Genomic DNA, 24,884 nt, shown 5'->3' with positions numbered 1-24,884 from the left:
TTTACCTCTGGTTTTTCATCAGTAGAGATTAGTTCTGATGAGCAGCAGCAGCACTCTTGGATGGATGAGAGTACTGCATCTAAAATCATGAACCTCTTAAGCACTGAGGAAGAAGAGAGAGAGAAACAAACCCTTGCAAAGAACGAAGCTCCTGTATAAAGGTGCTGATGCAATGCAAGAAACAAAAGACCTTGGAAACTTTATTAGTATTTTCCAAGAGCTACAGAAGGGATTGGCAATATTAGACATTACCACCCAGAGTCTTGCAAATAAAGAACTCAACTGATGCTCTGAATAGCAGAATAGACTTTTTTTTGGATTGAGAATGAACAATCTAGGGGCCTAAGAGATGGCATAGCAGTGGAGCATTTGCCTTGCATGTGGCCAACCCTGCAAGGACCCAGTTTGAGTCCCAACATCCTATCTATGTAGGCCCTCAGCCTGCCAGGGGCAATTTCTGAGTGCTGAGCCAGATGTGGCCCTTGGGCGCCGTCGGGTGTGGCCCCAAAACCAATCAATCAATCAATCAATAAATAAAGTTTAAAAAAAGAATGAATGAACAACCTAAAAGATCAGGATCTCTATGGATCCAATACAAATGGATGGCCAAGCACATCAAGAACAAAGAAAGGCAATGAGACATTGAGGATACATCCAGAAGCACCAATATCTGTTTGACTTGAATTCCAGAAAATTATAACAAAGAAAATGAAGTGAGGATATAATTTTGGGATTAGTTGAAGAAAACTTCCAGGAACTCAAAAGAGATTCTAGTATTGAGATTGTTAGTGCCTATCAAATTTTCAGTAAATTTGATAAAAAATAGACTCACCCCAAGACATATTTTAGTGAAGTTTTGAAATTCTCATGACGAGAAAATCTTATAGCTTTCCAGAGAGAAGAGATAACTTATAGAGAGACAAGAATTTGGCTGATGGCGATTTATCATCAGGTACTCTGGATGCTAAAATGGGCTAACATCATCTGAGTTCTACAGGAAGAAGGCTTTAAGCCTGTAATCGATTCTCTACTCTGCCAAACTGGATTCAATTTTGAAGACAAAACAAAGATATTTTTTTATACTGAAGAGTTTAAAGACTGGTTTTTTGCATCCCCTCCTTAAAAGCATTACTGGAGAATATACTTTAGCAATCCAAAGTGACCCTAAATACAACAGAGAAGTTTTTGTTTTTTTTCCACTCCCATATTAAACAAGAGAAACTAGAAAAACACTATACCTCTTTAGGGCAATGGACAAGTTATAAGCATAATTTCTTAAGGACATGGGAAAGATCATAGACGAAGCAGATGGTGGTCAATTTTAAGGGTATATTAAAATTTTGGTGGCAGCCATGTAGCTTGTGTAGAAATAAGTTTTCTAAACATCTGTAGGATATGTTCATGTAACCATAGACTAGAAAATGTTGGGGGGTTGAGGAACTGACAGAAACACTTGGATAATAACACAATAAGAAAAATGGAAAAAAGGCAAAAGGTGAACTCAACAAAATCTTGACCATTTGTCACATGATTTCTTGAACTTTTTATTAAATCCTTTGAATTGCCAAATACAAAATAAAAGGTTTATCAGCTTCTGTGCTTAAAAAAAAAGAAAAGAATAAAGGAAAGGAAAGAAAAATGACCTTGGAAAAGAGAAAGTAGATAGGAAGACCAATTTTGTGGGTCTACAGAAATCCTCATGAGAGATGATAGCAGCTCTGTCAATTATAGCCATACATTAGGTAATATATTTTGAATTTATCCAACAGCATATTCTGATTTATGAGACGTAAGGTAGAATAGCAAAGAAAGGCTCAATGATGACTTGAGAGTTTTGGGAATGAGAAACTGGAAGATGGGATTTTTTTGTTTGTTTAGGGAAGGCTCAAATGAAGCATAAAGTCTATTAAAAAATCCTCAGTCCAGGGGCTGGAGCAATAGTGCAGTGGTAGGGCATTTGCCTTGCACCTGGCTGATCCAGGATGGACCTCAGTTCGATCCCTGGTGTCCCATATGTACTCCAACTCAGGCGTGATTTCTGAGCACATAGCCAGGAGCATTACTGGGTGTGGTCCAAAAACAAAGCAAAACAAAAAAATCCTCGATTCAATTGAATAACTTCCTACTCTGTTATTACAGTAGCTGCCATGTTACTGGTTTGTAAGCTCCTTTGTTGTCAGATGCTTGTCTCTGTAGTATATCTTATAAACATCTTATTTAGCACAGTATTTGGCACATTCATGGTTTCAATCAATGTTTTAAAAGTGAAAATGGTGAAGGGAGGTATTTTATTATGCCTGAAACCCAACTAGAATCATGTTTGTAATCATGATGCTTAAAAAAAAGTATATTATTCAAGTAAAAACAAATCAAAATAAAAGTAAAAATTTAGAATCATAGTCATAGATCATAGAATCATAGAATCCCTTGCAAGGTCAAATGATAAAGTTTGTCAAGTAGTTAATGTCTTATCTTCATTTCTTTTTGTTATTGGTTTATGTATTACGCTATGCACTACTGAAGGAAAGGTAGCTCTTCATTTTTTTCTATTTTTATTTTAGATGTTTGTTCTGTGAAATCTTTCAATTTCATGTAAAGATTTGTTTATATAACAAATTGCAGCGTTCAGTTAAGCAAAGCAAATCTCAGTGATGCTCAGTTATTCCAATGAGAATATAGAAAATACCTAAATATCCTAAGGAAGAGTTTTTTGTTTGTTTTGCAAGCCCACACCCAGTGGTGCTTGGGGGATAATGCAATGCCTGGGGCTGTGCCTGAGGCTCCTGCCTGGAAGGCTTACACTCGGGTCCTCTGAGCTATCTCTCCAACCCTGAACAATGGGTTTCGTTTTTTTTTTTTTTTTTTATTTATGAGAGCTAGGTGAACAGATACTTAATACTACTGAGTGTTGCTGCAAGTCACAGAGGAAGTCATTTCTACATTCCATAATAAAACCAGGTTAAGGATCTCACATTTAAATTAAACATTCATTAAATGCTCTGCATGTTCTCTGCTGCTAGGCCATCTGTAGACAGTATTGGTAGAGAGAGCCACCCGGATCGCTCATCAAAGCATCCCACATAGGAACACAATTCTTCAGGAAAGCCTTTCAGCCCCTGCAGAGAAGCAAACACACAGGGACTGTGCAGTAGGATTATCATTGGTTCAATTGCTTGAGAATTTTATTAACATTTGTTACATAGATAAATGTGGACATGGGCGGTTGTTATGACTTAAAGCTATTAAGTAATGTCTATGGCAGGGACCAAATTGAAAAAGTTTAATGTTCATTAATACATCTAGTAGATAGGGAAGAGAGAGTACAAAATAATTTGTGAATTTGATAGGCAGTACTTTAAGGAAGAGTGTTTCTTTCAGCTCAGTCCTACTGTGCACATTTAAAGTTGCTGAGAATTGAGTGGATTTCTACTTTCTTATGATAATTAATAGTATGATCAAGGCAAAATATATTACTTTCATCAATGCCTTTTCAACAATAGTTGAAGCATCAGATACCAATTCAGGAGAACTCTTTTATTCTTTTTTTTTTTTAACTATTCATTTTAAACTATAATACATGTGTAAACTTTCTTTTTAGTTGTTTTAAAACTAAATAATATTCACCAGTAATTTACCAATTATTTTATTATGAGCATGCTGATGACTAATTTTCTAATTAAACAAATAATTTTAAAAATAAAACAGTGTAAGTACTTAGGTTTTGCTTGTATGACTTGGAAAAGTTAACAAATGAATAATATGTGATAATAATGAAGTACATTGTTATCAGTAGTTCATTATGAGAAATACTGAGGTGACTATACTAAGTCACTCATTTGTTAATGCCATGACTAAATGCCAAATCGCATCATTTAAAAATTGTCATACAGACCTGCCTGAATGTGATGGTATCTCTGAACAAGGATTTATTTTTGTTTGTTTGTTTTGGGTACCAGTAGGAGCTGAAATTATTTGAACAAGTAAAGGCTGATAACTAAAGTATGCATTTGTAAATAATTAGTTTTAACGGATTCAATACTGAAATAATATTGCCTCAGTAACTACTGTCCAGTTTCTCAGGAATTTCTCTCAAGCAGTGTGTTATACTTACAGCTATGGGATTAGCTAGTAAAGTGAATACTAGTCCAGGAAGTAAAAGGGCCAAGAGATAACATCACCTCATTTGATGCTGATTAGAAGCAACCAATGAATGACAGTGATATTCAGATGCGCATAACATCACATCATTCATATTTGAATATCATTGTCACTCATTGGTTGTTTCTAACTCTTCCTCAGAATATGCACCTACCAACAATTTTTATCTTAGCCCTGTCTTAATACTCTACAAGCAGTTTATTGAAGGGAATTCCTGTCTATAAATAGAAATAGGTGAATATATTCTCACTACCTGTATACAGGTTTGATCAAACACCTTATTCTGACATTGTTTACATCTTTAAAGTTATACTTTTCAAGGAAAACATCTTACTTTATACTTATGTTCTATATTAGGTCCCAAGCATTCAAATGCTTATTTTGCAGTTCAAGAGAACTAGAAATAGAAGTGTATGTCTAGGTAGCAGAGTTAACAATAAGCCATATTACAATGTGTGGAAAGCATCCCAAGCAATTCTTAACAAGAACTATACAGGGATGGCAGGAGAAACTGATTAACAATTTACTCTGTTTTCTCTGGCATGCAGCATAGTAAATGCCATGAGGCATGTACTATTTAATAGCTGTTCAACATCTCAGAAAAAAAAAGTACCATTATTGTAGGAATATCATTGATTGTTAATGGTTCTCAGGGATCATGGGGGAATGAAACCTGAGCACATTTTACATTATTTCCTTTGTGTCATGCCATCTTTGATTGGAAGTCATATTGAGAAGTTAAGTGAGCAAAAGATGAGATAAACAAATAGGAGAAAGAAACATAAGGATCTTATAAAATTAAATACCCTGCTGAGATACTTGTCCGTTCAGCAGCTTCAGTTGTTTAGTACTGGGTCTGATGCTGTGGGATGAAGAGCAATATAAGAACTGGCCTCTGCTCTCTAGAGTCAATGACTAACTACACAGGAGGACACACAGTAATTAAACAACAGAACCAGAAAGTGTTGTGATGCAATGCCTAACAGATGGTTAGAAAGGACAGAGGGAGCAGCAATGTTGTCTGGAATGGTCAGCGAAGACAAATGGGAGGGGCCTGAACTCAGCTTTGGTTTTAAGGAGGTTAAGGTAGGCAGAAAGAAGCAAGGTGAAGAAGCAGCACCATTCTAAAACTAGTAGGAATTTTGAGTTGAAAAAGAAGCTGATTTCCTCAGATGGTATTAAAATATGGTTGTGGGGGCCAGGGGGATAGCACAGTGGGTGGAACATTAGTCTTGCATGCATTTGACCTGGGTTCGATTTCCAGCATTCCATATGGTCTCCTGAGTCTGTCAGGAGAAATTTCTGAGTACCTGACTGCCTCCATTATGGCCCCAAAACAAACAAGTAAAAACAACAAAAAAAGACAGTTCGAATAGGAATAAAAGAATAATAAAATAAATAATTGGAAATATTATAATTTTGGAAATAGAAGAATGAGTCAATATTCAAGGTGAGTAGCTGAGATTTAATATTTAGGGAGAAAATGGCAAGAAAGTTGCAAGTATTTTTGAAATGGTGTATGTAGCTATATTGACATATTAGGGCTGATAATTCAATGATGGGATGGCTTCAAATTTCAGATGAAGTGAATGACTAGCAAGACCCAAGCAGTATGTTTCCATTGTGAGAATGACCTGCAGAAATACAGCAGTAGTTATTTAAATGAAGAACAAAGCTCTGGAACATTGAGTAGGATTACTAGGAAGATTTAATTCAGACAAGTTTGGTTCTAGATAATATGTTTTCCCCCACTTCAGTGTCACGAAAACACTTGCAGCCATAAAAAGAAATTAATGTATAAAACCAAGGCATGGTCAAGAATTTATTCCAAGGTCTGGGATATAGCTCAACTGGTAGATCATATGCTTAGTATATGCAAGGACTTGAGTTCCAAATCCGGCACTACATGGTCATCTCACATCTGTATATATATATAATATGTATATTATATTTATGTTTAGTTTATACCCTTTGGACAAATATTAGTCTTTATTCAAAGTATTTATGTTTAGTTTATACCCTTTGGACAAATATTAGTCTTTATTCAAAGTAAATTGAAACTTTTCAAGCAACTAAAAACATCAAATCTTACTCTACTTTTCCAGATATAGGTTCAGAGTGTTTTAAGTTTTATTTTTCCCAAATAAGCTAACATGTTTATACTTTAGGGAATGGAGGTAGAGGTGATTCTTAAATTATGTGAGTGAATTTCTAACAAATTCAAAGGGTTCAACATGTTTTGTTGATATCACCCTTAATACTTATTTCTTTTTTTGTTTGTTTTTGTTTTGGGGGCCACACCCAGGTGCTCTAAGGGGTTACTCCTGGCTCTGTGCTCAAATATTACTCCTGGCAGACTCAGGAGACAAGATGTGATGCTGGGGATTGAATTTGGGTCCACTCCAGGTCAGCTATATGCAAGGCAAATGCCCTACCACTGTGCTATCACTCCAGGCCCTCAATACTCATTTCTTAATATGAATTGTGATGTGAAGTGTATTTTACATAAGAATTTATAGGATCTCCTATTCCCAGTGATGTAACTGAGTAGGGATTGAGAAACAGCCAAGATCAAGCCACTTCTTGAAGGAAAGGGGTTCAAAGATGCCATCTAGGGAACATTTGCTTTATTCACCTATAGGTGTAAAGACCACTTTGAATTAAAGAACAAATGCCAATCCAAAGGGAAATGTTTGTCATTTATAAATAGCAATCTAGAAAAATAAGTAAAAGTAAAGTTTGATATTCCAACAATTTTTTGTAATCAACAACAACCAAATGAAATTTTAAAAGATATTTTTTGTCAAAACCTAAATGCTCTTTTGCTTCTCTCTTTTTCTTTCTCTGAAGCCCCTTCTTTGTTCTGTGGGTTTTCTCTTGTCACTCCTCCAGACTACAGCTTTGTTCCCCCTTCTTCCACTCCTTTCTGGTCAGGTACTGCTTTATTGCTTTTATATATCTTTCAACTTGCTGCTGTTTGCAAATGAAATATTTTGACTTCTCTGTGTAGCTTCTCATGTAGATACATCTCCCATGCCGTCCCTTGAGTAACATTTTCACCATGCACTTTCCTCCATTCTGTCATAAAACCATCATTTATCATGACATCTCACTATTCCAGTTTTGTGTGTGTGGTTATGCTATGTATTTTACTAAGAAATTTTCTATTTTATCTGTTGGGGAGGGGTTGGAAGGGAGCAGAAGTGAAGAAGTATTTGTTTTCTTGAGGATCAGAACTTTTATTTAAAAATAAGCATTAAAAACATGCTAATAGGGTTAGAGTACAGTGCCTAGAGCACTTGCCTTGCATGCGGTGACCCAACTTCAATCCTTGCACGACAACACTTAGGTTCTCTGAGTACTTCCAAGAGTGATACCTGGACACAGAGTCAGGAGTAAACCTTGTGTACTACCAGGTATGGTCCAAAGGAAAAACAAAAACAAATGTTTTACTACTAAAAAATAAAGACCAAATCCCTTGCCCACCAGTTTGTGCATGAGCATTTTTGGTCTTGATTTCTGTCATATAGATAGAATATTTAATGAAGGTGTATGCTGCATGTCAGACTGCATTTTGGCTAAAATGTGTCCTTATGGATTTAATAAAATTAATCTAATTCTCAATTCAATGGTAAAATTTATAAACAGAAGAACCTTAGAAGTTGTCTTGAGACTTTTCATTTTATAAGTGAGAAAATGGGGCCTCGAGGAGTTCAGACACCCAGGAAAGGTCACACCACTGAGTTGATGATTGGGGTGTTTTTATGTTCCCTGACTCTAAGAATAGTGCCCTAGTAATAGGACAGTTTTCAGTAAGAAAACTAGCAAAGTGGTTTGTGTCCAAATAGTAAAATAAAATGACCTGTTTTACTCCATTTGCAGTTCTGACATCTATTGCATTGCTGTTTCCTTATCTTATGATCGACACCTGGAGACTATAAAAACTTGTCAGTGCAAAGTCTTGAATGATAGATAGGTCAGAGAGTTCCAACTCCAGGTAGACTGGCTCTTCAGGGGAGCCAAAGGCATAACTGGGGTGCCTGTGCACACCACAGTTATAGATGCTGGGCATTTATTTTTTTCTTTTCCTCATACTTTACATTCAGAATTATAATGTCCCACCAATTCTCAGCATTACGGAGATTGAAGAGCAATGAGTAGAAAAGTTAATATAAATTGAGTTATGAAACACTGTAGATAAACATACAACTTGAAAGATCTTTTCTTTCAGGATCAAGCATGTGAGGGAGTAAGTTGTCTCCTCTCTAATCTTAAAAATTAGAACCCACGCATGGACATATTAATGGACACATGTCCATCTCTCTTTTAATTACATACTTCAGTAAAAGTTTCCAGTAAGACAATACTTATTTGAAAGAAGGAAGTGTTTATGTGTTCTGCCTGTAAATTTGACTAAGCATCCTTATATCTGGGGATGTTTAGCTAAAACAAAAACTGATTTTATTTTCAAAGAGTCTTAAAATATGTAAAAAACACATATGTAAACATTTAATGGTGTGGAAGTGATGATTTATTTAACAAGAAAATCAGGGACTGTTTTGAGTTTCAGAAAAGTTACAAGGGTTAAAAATATAAAGTTTTAATCATAGAGTTTCTATTTTAGAAATAGTTATTTCATGTCAGCAGTAAGAAATTTGTGCTATTTACTTTAGATGCTTTTTATTTATTTATTTATTTATTTATTTATTATTTATAGTTTTTGGGTAACTTCCAGCAGTGCTCAGGAAATCCCAGCTCTAGACTCAAGAATCACTCCTAGCAGACTTAGAGAACTAAATGGAGTACCAGGGATCAAACTTGGGTCAGCTGTGTGCAAGGCAAGCACCTTGCCCACTGTACTATTTATTGCTCTCACCCACTTTAGATGCTTTTTATTTTAGATTCTGTCTCCTTAGAAGGTTTTCAGATTCCTTCTGTTTAGATAGCAACAGCAAATAACTTGTATGTTCATGAAAGCTAGTCCTGTTTTTAAAGTTGTTTTTTTTATTATTTTTACTGAGATATAGTGGTTTACAATGTTGTTAATGGTTTCTCATACACATAATTCTGACACCACACTCATCACCAGTATCTCTCCCTCCCTTCCCCCAGGATCCTAATCCTTCTCCCTTCCCACCCCTCCCCTACAATTCAATGGTGTGGATCATGTGTAAAGTTCATTTGAAGCCTGTGAGAACAGAACAGTGATTCTTTGAACTTTATGAAATAAACGTGACTGCACTTGATTGAATTGAAACAGCAGTTTTGCTGCTTTCAAGCTCCTCTGCCATTATCACTAGTCTGAAATGAAAACACGGCTGTGCATTTTGATGGCATCTGCAGCATTCATCTCCTTAGATTCCTTTAGTCATGAAACTGCAGATCAACACTGATTCTCCATCATTTCTCAACAGTGTTGAGTCCTAAAGTGCTGGGTATTGCTATTGCCCGTTATGACTTCTGCGCACGAGACATGCGAGAACTGTCCTTGTTAAAAGGTGATGTGGTGAAAATCTACACGAAGATGAGCGCTAATGGCTGGTGGAGAGGAGAAGTCAATGGCCGGGTATGTGTTGTTCTCATTCTTGGGTGCTTATGCACATAGTGAAGGGGTTGGAGCAAGTGCACCCTGGAGAAGCCTCTAGACTACATTGCTGCCTTCACCCCATGTATCTCCAGCTTCAGAACTCCTCTCTGGTCAAAGGAAAATGTTTTGAGTATGATGATGGCATACATAAAGATCACTTGGGCAAGTTTCATGACCTTCCCATTTGGAACAGGGCTTAGCAGCTTTACCCATCCTTCAGTCCCTATATCTCAGAGCATAAATTTTATTGTTGCATACAGTTTCTTTAATGTTTTTTACATATCAATTTTAAAAAAATAGGCCAGAGTGTCCCCATTTTTCTATCTTGATCTGTAGCAGAAATATAGGAACCGAGAAGTATCAAGAGCCCCATCTCACACATAGTTTGCTCATCTGTGTACTAGTATATGAGAATGCTACTTGAGAGCCTTCACTTTAAGAAGTTTTCTCAGAACCACCAGAGAAGCAAGCAATCTTTGCCATTTGCCATGGAGAAGCCCTGGTTTCACCTGGCGCAGGTGAAAATGAAGCAGAGATGCAGTCATGTTCTGTATTGTTCATTTTCTTTTTCAGGTGGGATGGTTTCCATCTACATACGTGGAAGAGGATGAATAAAAATTCCAACCCGGCATTACTCCCTGTACCAGAAATTCAGAGAAGAAATGAACCGAAGTCTCACATCATTATGAACTAGTTTAAAAAGCTGCATATGTAGCTAGTCAACATCCTCTTCTTCTTCCACTCCTTAGTCTTAATGCTGGAATTTCTAAAGATGCAGGTATTGACAGATTAATGGGTTGCCTCAAGCTATACAAGAAACAGCCTGCCAGTCTGTCATTGTCAGGGACCAGGCAAAAGCCAAGAGCTTTTCTTCTCCAAAGAGCCCTACAAACACATTGGTTTGTTTCTTTTTTCTTTTTTTATTCCATCAGACACAATGAATGCCAGCCATTAATAAATGCTTAACACATATCTACTTTCTTCTCCTGTGCCATTCACCAGGATTTTTAATGGTTCAAAGAACAGACGTTTAATTTTGCTTTTCCCAGCATGAAGGAAATAAGCATTCTGCCATTTGGGTAGCTTACTGGTCCTGCATTACTTGTCTTCAATTGCTTCCCAAGGTGACTTATTGCCTGGGAAACAGTTTTACCCCCAGATGTTCCTCATAATATAAGTTAAGAGGCAAATGTTCAGGTTTGCTTCATAAGTGATATATCCCGGAGGGCTTTTAATTATTCATCTGATATCCTAATTATATTCCCATATTTCTTTATACAAAGAAAAAACACATAAAAGAGAGCATATTCCTATTAAATCTTCACCACCTTTCTGATTCCATAGATTTATTTTGAAACAGTTCTTCACTTGAAGCCATCTTTGCCTACTGTATTGTAGGTATTTGCAAATGATCTAAGGTTGTATTGTTTACAGAAACAGATCAAGGGCTATAATTTAGAATGAGTTGTTTTAAAGAAACAATATCCATTAACTCATGCCTTTCCCCTTTACCTCCCACCCCCCAAAAAAAAAGCTCTGGGACATATTTGCTGGTTCTCACATTGTTTCAGGAGTCTACACAGTCACACTTTGTAGAGGACTTGGAAGGAGAGCATAGTTGGCACACAGGAGTCACTGAACATTTCTAATCCTCTTCACTCGGGGGTTGTAGTTTCTTACTGAGCTTCTTTCCATGTGCAAGACTCTTTGGGTGGACATAAACTGGTGTCAGATAAGCACTGTGGTGCATTGATTTGACCAAGTTTTCACTTTTTTATGTGAATTGTCTAAACATGCTCTTCCTGGAATTTGCAGATTTCCTAGTCAAGATAGTCAAGCTAAGACACTAACTTGGCCCTTTCCTCATAACATATTTTCTTCATCAAAACAGTCATGTTCTGACAAGAATCAGAGCTTTTCATGTTTAACAGGGGAAAACACGAAAGCATTAAAATAAAATCAGTTTGATTCATCCTAGCTGAAAACATGCAGCTCTAAAATGTTGGATTATCTCTGAAATGAAGTGCGTGTGTCCTGCCCTGCCCTTTCTCCGTCTCTGTGACAGAATTTGACATTCTGAGGATACACATGTCTGCTCCTTTCAAGACTCTGTTGGGCTAGGACTTCTTAAATAAGATAGACCCAGCACCTTTACCTCATTATGCTGTAAACTGTGATTGTGTTTTAGAAAAATCATTATTTGCTAAAATGAGTAAATTTTTTGTATATGTGTAAATGATCATGAAAAATAATTTTATAAGATATGCTGTACATATTAAAGAGTATCTTTAATGGGTACTCTTGGAGTAGATCCTTTCCTATAAAGTCTTATCTGCCACTCTGAGGAATGTTTTGTCTATTAGTGTCAGCCAAATTGTTGTCATGAAGAGTATAATTTCACACAAACTTGAAACACTCCTATGTACAATATTGTAGCTTTTCTGTTCTTTCCATTATAATTTTAGCTAATAGAGTCTTTCCATTACAAATGTTTTTGATGTGGCCAGAGAGATAGTACAGTAGGTAGGGTGTTTGCCTTGCACATGGCAGACCCAAGTTCTGTCCCTGGTACCCCAGATGGCCTCCCATGTACTCCAGGTATAATTCCTGACTGCAGAGGCAGGAACCCCGGAGCACTGTGGGTATGGCCCCCAAACCATTTTTTAATGGTGTTTTGGTCTTCCTGTTGCATTTCATGGACCTGTGGTATTCTCAGCAGAGAATATTTGAGCCCCTTTCATGTCATTACCAGTTACAACTTTGTCTGTTTAGTTCTTTGTACTGGCGACTTCAAATGCTGCGAATTTGTGTAGATTTCTAATACCAAAGACAGAAGTAAATGTTTTTCCATAGACTTTGTCTTGCTGATATGAAGCCCCTGTGTAATATAGTGAATTAGAATGGTATTTACTTTGTAATATTTTGTAAATATGTCAATAAAATAGTTACTACTTACAATAAATTGATTTCTCAAGAGTCATATCTTTCTATGGAATAATCTTATGTATTTCAAGCTCCTCAGAAACATAGAATAAGACTACTTTTTTTTTATTAGATTTAGCTCAGGATCAGTGCCTACATTATAAATAGTGACCTATAAAATCTATTGAGTAGTTGCAAATGGTATCTTTGGAAGAGCTTTCTTTGTGCCACACATTACTCTAAATGCTTTACACGCATCAGCTTGCAACAGCCCCAGAGGGAGAAGTTTTATTATCTCCGTTTCTCAGAGAAAGAAGAAGAGGCCTGTGAGAGGTTGCAGCTCCACCTCAGATCACACAGCTGGTGTCAGAACTGGTATCTTGACCTGACCAGTCTGCCCAGGCCTGCCTAACCACATCCCAGAACAGCTATAAATCCTAGGGGGCAAGAAAGAGAGCTTAGGTATGTTTCTAGAATTTCAAGAACTGATTTAATACAAAATAGTGGTTGAAACAATTGAAGATAAACTCAGATTTAGATGTTCTTTTACTGCTTCCAAGAGAGGTGGGTGTCAAAAGATTGGACCTCTCTTTGTTCATTTTTTAATTTTGATCCCAATTAGGATTCAAAAAGAATCAACTGACAAGCCAGAGAATGTGAAGACAAGTTCCCCTTGGTACAGTAAGTCCCCAAAGGTAAAGGCAGGGTGATTAGAGGACACAAGTTCATACCTTGCATAAATTAGGAAACATTAATCCTGCTTCAGCAGCTTCTTTTGTTGCCACCAATACAACCAGGCCCAACAATTCAATGCAGGATTATATTGCTTTTACTTATATTTTACTTGAGTCAATTCCATGGGTGCTTTTGCTTTATTCCTTTTGGCTGACATAACACTATTATGATTTGGGGAGCAGATAGGGTGATTTCTTGCACATGACCAAACTAAATTTAATCTCCAGCACCTCAGTAGTACTTTAAAAATGATACATTTGGAGCATAAATCAAGCACAGCATGTGTATTATCTACTTCTTTGTAATAACTTAGCACAACACTTATCAACTAAGTATTCCAAACAGGTATTATTAATCCATTGTTTCTATGAACTAAGTATCAGAGATTGGATTAGCCCAGTACTTCTGGCTCAGGTTCTTCTTTGAGGTTTCAATCAAGGAATCATCCAAGACTGCAGTTATCCCAGACCACAACTCGGAACAAATCTGTCTCCACACACACGGGCTTCTCCATATGTCCATCTCACTTCATGGGAGTTGGGTTCTCCCAAATCAAACCAGCAATGAATGAGAGACTCAGAGATGAAAGAGCAAAGTTAGTTTGACTTAATCTCATAATTTAGTCTGAGTCTCCTGCTATTTTCTGTTCCTTAGAAATGAGTACTTATCTTCATTTATATAGGCATGAATACAGGACGAAGGCATTGTTGGAGCTCTTGCTAGCAACTATTTGCCAGAGAAGAGAAAAATAAAGCAATAATTTCAACCATGTGTAAGGACTGTCAGACTTGCACAAATAACAATAAATTTCACTGATTAAAGTTAAGTTCTTCATTAAGAAAGAAAAAAATCTAGACAATATATATATATATTTTGGTTTTTCGGCCACACCTATTTGATGCTCAGGGGTTACTCCTGGCTAAGTGCTCAGAAATTGCTCCTGGCTTGGGGGGACCATATGGGACACCGGGGGATCGAACCGCGGTCCTGATCCTTGGCTAGCGCTTGCAAGGCAGACACCTTACCTCTAGCGCCACCTCACCTGCCCCTCTAGACAATATTTTAATATTTTCAATGAACCCAGGCTCTGCAGAGAATGACTAAAAGAGACCTCTTCAGGAGGGAGTTTATAGTCTTTTTTTTCTCATCTAAAAATACCCTTCCTGAGGCCAGAGAGATAGCATGGAGATAAGGCATTTGCCTTGCATGCAGAAGGACTGTGGTTCGAATCCCGGCATCCCATATGGTCTCCGAGCCTGCCAGGACCAATTTCTGGGTGTAAAACCAGGAGTAACCCCTGGGCACTGTCGGGTGTGACAAAAAAATAAATTAAATTAAATTAAATTAAAATACCCTTCCTGGGATCAGAAAAATAGTAATGTAAGCAAGGCACTAACCAGCATGCAGCAGATGAGTTTTCCATCCCAACACCATATATCATCCCCCTACCAGAAATGATCCTGAGTGCAGAGTCAGGAGTAAGGTCTGAGCATACTTAGGTGTTGTCCAAATCATACCCACAACACAAATAAATAATAAAAGATTATTCCGGTGGTTCAAAGAGTTGAGAGAAAGAAAGAAGGGAGCATGAAAGCCAGACACAACAGTAGTGAGTACACTTCCAGTAGCAGAGAAAAGTTAGAACAACCAGGCATGCTTTGCAAGTAGCTGTTAAAATTTTTAAATGAAGAAATCCTCAAATATCTATCAAATTATTCATTCATTCATTCATAGACTAACTTCCTTCAGTCTCTTACAGAGCTCTAGATGAAGGATGCAATAAACCGGCACTATTCCTACACTTGAGCTGACATACTTACAGATGTTAGCAATAAACAGATGTGGCATGTAAGGTACTGGTAATTGTTATTGAGACTAAAAGTCACAAAATAAATGAAGAAAGCTTCATTCTGCAGAAGAAAACCAAGGAAAGGCATTTTGAGCAGAAACAAAATTTAAGAATATCTGAGAATAATAATAAGTCACAAAATAATTGAAGAGAGCCTCATTCTACAGAAGAAAACCAAGGAAAGGCATTTTGAGCAGAAACAAAATGTAAGAATATCTGAGAGCTTATATTTAGAGAACAAGAGCACTGGAAAGGCTGAGAGGCAGAGAGTCATGAAAGATTAAGTCAGAGTGTGCTCTAGGTGATAGGGTAGTTCTTAGCAGCCTAGAAGATGAGAACCTTAGAGGGTTTTAAGCAGGAGAGTGACTTAATCCTATTTACATTTGAGAAAAATGACACTGAATTGTGTGCATTGAAAGAGACAAGACCTGTGAAGTCAACACTTCACCATCTTCCCAGAGAGGCTCCTCTACATATTTGTTAGGGCTACTACAGCAAAGCACTGAAAACCCAGTGACATCACAGCCAAAATATGTTCTCCTATAGTTCTGGAGGCTGGAAGTCCAGATCATGAGATCTACAGAACTATATGTTCCCTCTGAAAGCACCAGAGGATGATCAGTTAGAGGGATCTTCTCTAATCTCTGGAAGCTTCTTAGTTTGTGGCAGCATAGCTATACTCTTCCATCATATTCAACTTGTGTATGTTCAAATCCCCCTTTTATAGAGGCAGTAAATCAATAACTTTGGGGTCCTGCCCTTCTCCAATATGGATTGTTCTTAATGAGTTACAACTAGCTTTGCAAAGAAGAGAATGTTTTGAGGGACTACAGGTTAAGACCTCAGTTTATGAACTGGCAAGATAGAGGGCATCTTTCCACCTAGAAGCTTTCCTCTTTTCATCTTCAGATTACTAGAGAGATCCTAAAAACAATCCCAATGCTTCTGCAGAGATGTAGACAGAGAGGCACAGCATGGCGAAAAGGACAGTGACAAAGCATCGCATCTCTTAAAAGGAAATGTCCAAGATCAGACCCACTCAAAGTCTTCAGGGATATGAGGAGAGGAAAACTTTCGGCAAATATTAAAATGTTAATAGAAAAAAATACCACTTCTGCCCTTGCATTTTTCAGTTTAGTCCATCAGCCCCAACCGAATTATCCTTTTTTTTTTTTTCTCACCCTATGTGTCAGGATCACACATCAGCTCACCAGGAGAGGAAGTTCCTCTGGAGGAAGCAACCTATTTAAATGAATTAATAAAATGCTCTGAATTTTGTGCAAACGAGAACTGCATAATATGAAGAAACCAGTGTAAAGGTGCTGTGGTTTTGTGGAGAATTTGAAAAATTCCCTCAGCATTTATTACACCTAACGATGAGACATTGTTGCCAAGATGGTTTGAGGGCTAAATTTTACATTAATGATACATGAAGTGAATTTCTAAGAGCTGAAAAAAATGCTTCCTTTACCTCTTTTTTATTCTGTCTAATCTACTCATACAATTTTATTTCATTTGAAGTTTTCTTAAAATATTTTCCACAATTATTTTAAACTCTTGCCTCAAAAATGACATTTAGTAAAGATCAGGGGTACGAGAGAACAATTAGGAAAGGAGATAAACCCTAAATTGATGACCCAGAAGATACTCAGCAACAGCAGCCTGGGTTCAAAGCTGTTGATCAGAAAAATCTCAAAATCTGATGTACTCTCTTGGGATTTCTCAGCACAGCCCAAAATACAATTAAAATTGTGCAAAAAGCTAAACTTGAACTTGTAATCACATCGTAGGTTATTTTTAAAACAATTAGCAGTTTCAAAGTACTTAAGATATTAAAAGTACATTTTTTTCCCAAGAAAACTCTGCAATGAGGAGGTGGAAAGGAAGCAAGAATATGACAATAAGGAAAAGCAGACCCTTGACTTGGTTCTTCCATTAATAAGCCAAGAAACTTAGTGGAACCTTTCATTTCTTAGAAATTTAGTTTCTTTATTTGTAGGAGGAAGCCATAGGTTTGATCACATCTGTGCCTATGTTCAGCTTTAACAATTTCTCATTCTGTTTTATAATTTTTGACAAATTTTTGCAAGGGAATCACTTTATAAATGAGACAGAGACTTGATACTCAACCAAAACTGGGGTGGGAAGACTTCAAAGGTCTGCCCCATATGGTCCCCCCCCAAGCCAGGAGTGATTTCTGAGCGCATAGCCAGGAGTAACCCCTGAGCATCAAATGGTTGTAGCCCCACCAAAACAAAACAAAACAAAGGTCAGACAACTTGAATTAATTCTAAGTAGTTTCACTTTGCACTTTATTTCAAGACAATCTCATATCACCTAAATGATTGCAATATACCCCAAATAACATCCCTGCTGTCATTCTTGATCCTGTTCAATCTCTTGAATATCATATTTAATTTTCTTTTTCAAATGTCTTCAACAGCTTCCATTTATTAAATGAATGCATGTAGTACTGAAATTTGTGCATGTCAATATAAAAAGGACTGCTTTGATAGAGCTTACTTTGTATTAGTAGGAGCAGAGAAACATATAACAAATGAATACATGCATTGTTGGACCAGGAAATGATGATGCAATGAAGAAGCAGATTATATTGTGACTTTATTTTATTCTAATTTTAAATTTTAATATTTGGAAAACATCTGGTGGTTCTCACGGGTTACTCCTGGCTGTATGCTATAAAATTGTTTCTGGTGTGCTTGGGGGCCACATCTAATGCTGGAGATCAAAACTGGATCCCACATGCAAAACATGTGCTTAATCAATTGTGCCATTTCATCAAGAAGTAGAAAACCTGCCACTTTAGACATGATGATATTTTTGGTGGTATTTAAGACAAATATTTGAACAGAGACAAAAGAACTGGTAATAAAGATGCCATGTCATTATCAGGGTAATTACCTGCAGCCAGAGGGAATATCCTACAAGAAATCCTAGAAAAGTTATTGGTTTAGTATACTCAAGAAAATATGCTTGACATAGTGAGTAAGAGGAAATTTAGCAAATGATGAATTTAATACTCAATTTTGAATCTTGAACCAAATTACCTAGGGCATGCAGAAGATGAAAGAACTTCAAGTTTTATTTTCAAACACACACACACACATACACACACACACACACACACACACACACACACACACACACACACACACACACACACACACACACTGGAACATTTTGAAAGGAAGTAGCAACATGGCCATGCTTGATTATTTAAACATTCGTTTTGGCTTCTTAGTGGAAGTTTTAGTAAATGTAATTGAGAAAGCAAGTAGAGAGACTATAAAAGACTATAAAAGCACTTAGTCCAGATAAAAATGGTGGCTATAGTAGGATGATATAATGTGAAAATGCTCTGCATTATCTTCAGACCATGTAAATCATCAGGTATCTGAAAATTATTGATATTTAAAATATTTTTGAAATCTCTGCTTATATTATTTATGCATTAAGAAGAAATGATATCAAAGAGAATCAATTTTTATATATCATGTTTTATTCATGGATCATTAATTCTGTCATTAAAACATCATATTTATACTTTGGATGTTTAAAATTTTACTTATCACAAAAAACACTGCTGTTCTTTAAGTTTCAATAAGAATGATTGAAGTTTTGAAAAGAAAATGGAATGTGTTGCTGGAACAATATGCTTATTGTTTTACTGACTGACTAGCTGCCTGCCTGAATGGATGGATGGATGGATAGATGGATGGATGGATGGATAAATGAATGAATTGTTAATAAACTAATCAACCTTTTTTCTCTTGTATGGTATTGCATCATATCAGTTTTGTTAAGATGGAACTATTATGTTTCCATAAATCTATTTCTGCTATGTCTCTAGAGTAGAAATCGCAAGGCAAGAACTTGTTTAAGCATTATTCCCAGAAGATTTTATGTAGTCTAGTATGTTAAGAAAGATAAATTCAGAAGTGTTCAGTTTCTGCTTATCATTTTCTTTCTCTTCTTCCCCTCCAAATAGCTTTCTTCTTATTTAATATCTTACACAATGAAAGTGTAATCATCTGTCTCTAGGGTTTATCCTTTTATTTCTCTATCATCTTTTTCACATATAATAGCATAATTTAGACCTCAGTAATAGTATAGTTTCCTCTCAAAGTTCTCCATATTTGCATCTGTCCATGTTATAATTTCTTCCACTCTATATATAGCACCCCTATTTGGTATGTCTTGGTAAGTTACCTTTTGAGTTTGGGGATGCTATTACTGCATTCTTAAGTGGAAAAAAAATAAACTCTGCTCAATTATACCAAAGGATTGAGCTCAGGCACATTCTTCAAACTGATCTGACAATTGTTTGTGTTGTTTGCTCAACCTATCAACAACACAAACCATCCCTGAGTGTTTAATATGGCATGCTCTCTAAGGGAATTGGCCAGTCATCTGATTGCTTTGGACAATTTATGTTCTGGAAGGGCAAAACTTTGTTTTTGTAATAAAAAAATCATTCTGGATATAGATTCATCTTCTTTTTCCAGGCTGTTTGCCAAATCATCATTTATGAACTTAAAAAATATCTTATTCAGTATTTTACAGACCACTGCTTATATCAATGATTATTCTGTAGTAAATCAAGCACAATATTAGTCTTATATTCACAGAATTGATTGTTATTAACATTTCTAACTTTGCTAAAGTAGATATACCTTGTTAGAATTGTAGATACAGTTATGCTTTCATATGACAATACTACTCAGATACTTTTCTTTAGTAACAGTAGATACCATGAGTCAGGGATCACTAGATGTTATTACTTTTCTCACAGTTAAAAATTGCAGGTTGGTAGAACTGTACTACAAAGCAACAGTTATCAAAACAGCATGGTATTGGAATAAGGATAGGTCCTCAGATCAGTGGAATAGGCTTGAATACTCAGAAAATGTTCCCCAGAGATACAACCATCTAATTTTTGATAAAGGAGCAGGAAATCCTAAATGGAGCAGGGAAAGCCTCTTCAACAAGTGGTGTTGGCACAATTGGATAGCCACTTGCAAAAAATTAAACTTAGACCCCCAGCTAACATCATGTACAAAGGTAAAATCCAAATGGATTAAAGACCTCGATATCAGCCCCAAAACCATAAGATATATAGAACAGCACATAGGCAAAACACTACAGGACATTACAGGCATCTTCAAGGAGGAAACTGCACTCTCCAAGCAAGTGAAAGCAGAGATTAACAGATGGGAATATATTAAGCTGAGAAGCTTCTGCACCTCAAAGGAAATAGTGCCCAGGATACAAGAGCCACCCACTGAGTGGGAGAAACTATTCACCCAATACCCATCAGATAAGGGGCTAATCTCCAAAATATACAAGGCACTGACAGAACTTTACAAGAAAAAAACATCTAACCCCATCAAAAAATGGGGAGAAGAAATGAACAGACACTTTGACAAAGAAGAAATACGCATGGCCAAAAGACACATGAAAAAATGTTCCACATCACTAATCATCAGGGAGATGCAAATCAAAACAACGATGAGATACCACCTCACACCCCAGAGAATGGCACACATCACAAAGAATGAGAATAAACAGTGTTGGCGGGGATGTGGAGAGAAAGGAACTCTTATCCACTGCTGGTGGGAATGCTGTCTAGTTCAACCTTTATGGAAAGCGATATGGAGATTCCTCCAAAAACTGGAAATCGAGCTCCCATACGATCCAGCTATACCACTCCTAGGAATATACCCTAGGAACACAAAAATACAATACAAAAACCCCTTCCTTACACCTATATTCATTGCAGCTCTATTTACCATAGCAAGACTCTGGAAACAACCAAGATGCCCTTCAACAGATGAATGGCTAAAGAAACTGTGGTACATATACACAATGGAATATTATGCAGCTGTCAGGAGAGATGAAGTCATGAAATTTTCCTATACATGGATGTACATGGAATCTATTATGCTGAGTGAAATAAGTCAGAGAGAGAGAGAAAAACGCAGAATGGTCTCACTCATCTATGGGTTTTAAGAAAAATGAAAGACACCCTTGTAATAATAATTTTCAGACACAAAAGAGAAAAGAGCTGGAAGTTCCAGCTCACCTCAGGAAGCTCACCACAAAGAGTGATGAGTTTAGTTAGAGAAATAACTACATTTTGAACTGTCCTAATATTGAGAATGTATGAGGGAAATGTAGAGCCTGTTTAGGGTACAGGCGGGGGTTGGGTGGGGAGGAGGGTGATTTGGGACTTGGGTGATGGGAATGTTGCACTGGTGATGGGTGGTGTTCCTTTTATGACTGAAACCCAAACACAATCATGTATGTAATCAAGGTGTTTAAATAAAAAAAAAATTAAAAAAAAAAATTGCAGGTTGGGACTTCAAGATACTATCATAGAAGTGATTTTTTTTTTTTTACAAAACTACTCTTAATGGGCATTAGATGAAATTTTATTTCCCATATTTTTAGCTTTGGGATATATTGGATTGGTCTTTTATTCCCTAAACTGGATTGGTCTTTTTTCCCTAAACTAAAGGGATTCAACAAGTCTAGGGGCCAAGAAATATTAAGTTGTGTGCCTTGTATGTGGCTGATTCCAAATTGATCCCTGGCATATGGTCCTGTGAGCACTGCCAGGAATGATTGATCCCTGATACAGAGTCAGAAGTAAGCCCAGAATAATATTAGGTACAACAACCTAAAAACAAAATAACAAAATCCAGAGCAATAACAACAAAAATAGTAAAGAGAAGGATTCAACAGTTAGAAATAAATTTTTTCTTTTGGTAACTCTGAATACCAAAACCAATAGGTACAAGAAGGGATGGCTATATGGAAGTACTGAATCCTGATCATAAAGGAGTTAAGTTCAATGACACTATGGGTCATGTAAGAATACAATTGGTGTTATAGATCCTCTAGAAATTTATATTATACTCTACTAACTTATGTAAAAATTATTGTGAAGCTATAAGAAATTAAAAATAGTAAACTATAAAATTTCAAACCTTTTATGTATCAAAGTTTGGGGACACTCATTAAGCAAGGAAAACAACACAAAATAAGAATTGATATAAAATAAGTCGAATAAGATAGTTTGAAATAACTTTTACTCAAATCATAATATTCATATCACATTGGAATGCTTCTCAGCTATGAGAAAAGATGAAATCTTGCAATTCACTGAAACTTGGATGAAATTGGAGGATTTCATGCTAAATGAAGGAAATCAGAATGAAAAAGAGAAATACTAGATGATCTTACTCATATTTTAAGTATAAAGTAACGAAGAAAGGAATACCCGGGGCTGGCGTGGTGGCTCTAGAGGTAAGGTGTCTGCTTTGCCAGCGCTAGCCTAGGACAGACCGCGGTTCGATCCCCCGGCATTCCATATGGTCCCCCAAGCCAGGAGCGTCTTCTGAGCACATAGCCAGGAGTAACCCCTGAGCATTACCGGGTGTGGCCCAAAAACCACAAAAAAAAAAGGAATACCCAATTGAAGCAAACCCTGAATCATGATTAATGAAACTAGGAACTGAGGGGGCTAAAGGAGTGACTGGGAGAAGATACTATGAACATAAGGTGGAGAGACAGATGTAGCAGTTCTGAAATGGTTGGTAAAAAAAAAAAAACACCCAACAACTTCAATACTGTTGTTAATGCTGTGTTATCATGGTCTCAGCAAGAAATATATTATATATGGGTAATAGAGAGTTTAGCATAGAGACAGTTTATAGAGTTCAGGAAAGTTTAAAGGGAAAGGTGAGAACTAATGAAGCATCCTTGGACTAATAACAGTAGCAATAGGGGACATGACCCAAATTCAAGGAGCAAGAGAGATGAGTAAATTTGGGAACAGGAATGCTGAGGAAGTTGGAGGAAAGGGCATGAGATGTTGCACTATGATCTGACATCCCAAAGGAGAGATCTGGAAGTACTTTTTCTTTGACTTCACCCCTCCATAACTGCCAGAGCTTCCCAAACAAAAGTCATAGGTTGAGGTTAGTTCAGTTTTAAAGCTTTCCCAAGGTAGAATGTGCAGTAAAACTGGGGGGGGGGGGGCATATGTCTATATTGGTTATATCATTTATTTGGGTGAAAGAAAGTTTTTCTTATGCCAATGAAACTACCATGCTATTATATGTTATCATGCAAAGGATCCTATTATAAGTGACTGAAAACTCCTCAATGGAGTGCTTTTTAAAAATTGCATTTCAAAATGAGTAAGAAAAAAGCATTCATGTGGTTAAATACCACTTGGGTTGAATATTTGGGAGTCTTTTAGATTTTTTTTCTTTTTTCTTTTGTCCCCCAATTCACAATACAAACCAGGCAAGGGGCCTAGGTTGAAGTGTATATGGGGTGCATTTACTGTGCCTCCTCTTTCTATACAGTCAGTGTAAAGAACACAACCTGTGGTAAGAATTGGGAGTCCTTATCTTTTTTCTTTTCTTTTTTGATTTTTAATATATATAAAATATATATATATATATATATATATATATATATATATATATATATATAAAAATCCTTCACCAGTGTAACAATCCCATGACTAATATCCCAAGTCCTTCCTCCCCACCCCACACCGGCCTGTACTCTACACAGGCTTTCTACTTCCCTCATGCAGTCACATTTTGTTATGATGGTTCTCAGTGTAATTATTTCTGTGATTGCACTAAACAATCCCTTTGGTGAGCTTCATGTCAGGAGCTGGACCCTCCAGTCCTCCTCTATCTTGTCTCTGAGAATCATTACACAGGAGTAGAAAGCCTGTCTAGAGTACAGGCCAATGTGGGGTGGGGAGGAAGGACACGTGGTATATTTTATCTTCTTTTGTTTGTTCTTAAGCCACACCTGATAATGCATAACTAGCTTCCAGGGTCTATACTCAAGTATCACTCTCTGCAATGCTCAAGGGACAATCTGCAGTGCTAGGGAGCAAACTAGAGTTAGCTGCATGGAACACGAGCACTTTAACCCCTGTACTATCACTCTGGACCATGACTTTGACTTTTTTAGAGCCATAAAGACACAGATACTTAATTTAATTTAATACTAATTAGAATAAATTGAACTAAAATAATTTAATTTAACTGCAATCTTCTATGTATCAAAAGTTACTGGCCTGATTGGGCTCCTGCAACCAGGATGAGAAGAAAATACAGCAATTTATTATCCATAGGAAAAATAAATAAGTAGCACAAAAACTACATGAAACCTTCACAATAGCCCTGTATTCATAAATGAATTGAGTTCGTCATACCTCTTCCTCATTCACCACTGAAATTTTGTTGTTGTTGTTGTTGTTGTTGTTTTGGTTTTGGGGTCACACCCAACAGTGCTCAGGGGTTACTCCTGGCTCTAGGCTCAGAATCACCCCTGTCAGGCACAAGGGACCATATGGGACGCCGGGATTCGAACCACCATCCTTCTGCATGAAAAGCAAACGCCTTACCTCCATGCTATCTTTCCGGCCTCATTCACTGAAATTTTTATTGAGAGCTTTGCCTTCCAACTACCAAATGTGCAAAACAATTCAAGTCATTTTAATCAGATAAATGACATTAAACATCACAAAAATGTTTGTGGCCTGGCTTGTGCTGCGACTGAAGGAGGATTTTCCTATGA

General features: G+C 36.8%; 1 protein-coding gene and 1 non-coding gene across 2 annotated transcripts in view; one reads left to right on the top strand and one right to left on the bottom strand.

Moving 5' to 3' along the window:
- Positions 1-12,707, top strand: part of VAV3 (vav guanine nucleotide exchange factor 3) — a 358,886-nt gene extending 346,179 nt beyond the window's left edge. Inside the window, 2 exon segments of the mRNA XM_049765842.1 lie at positions 9,573-9,724; positions 10,319-12,707. Of these exon segments, the coding sequence (XP_049621799.1) occupies positions 9,573-9,724; positions 10,319-10,360 (194 nt within the window). The 3' untranslated portion in view covers positions 10,361-12,707.
- A 10,848-nt stretch (positions 12,708-23,555) lies between these two features.
- LOC125997769 (small nucleolar RNA SNORA51) lies at positions 23,556-23,688 on the bottom strand. Its single transcript, XR_007491788.1, has one exon. It is a non-coding gene; the product is annotated as a small nucleolar RNA SNORA51 (small nucleolar RNA).
- Between the last annotated feature and the right edge of the window lie 1,196 nt (positions 23,689-24,884).

Source organism: Suncus etruscus, chromosome 19 (genome assembly GCF_024139225.1).
Source record: "Suncus etruscus isolate mSunEtr1 chromosome 19, mSunEtr1.pri.cur, whole genome shotgun sequence".
NCBI lineage: Eukaryota > Metazoa > Chordata > Mammalia > Eulipotyphla > Soricidae > Suncus > Suncus etruscus.
This window is presented reverse-complemented; position numbering and strand designations above follow the sequence as displayed.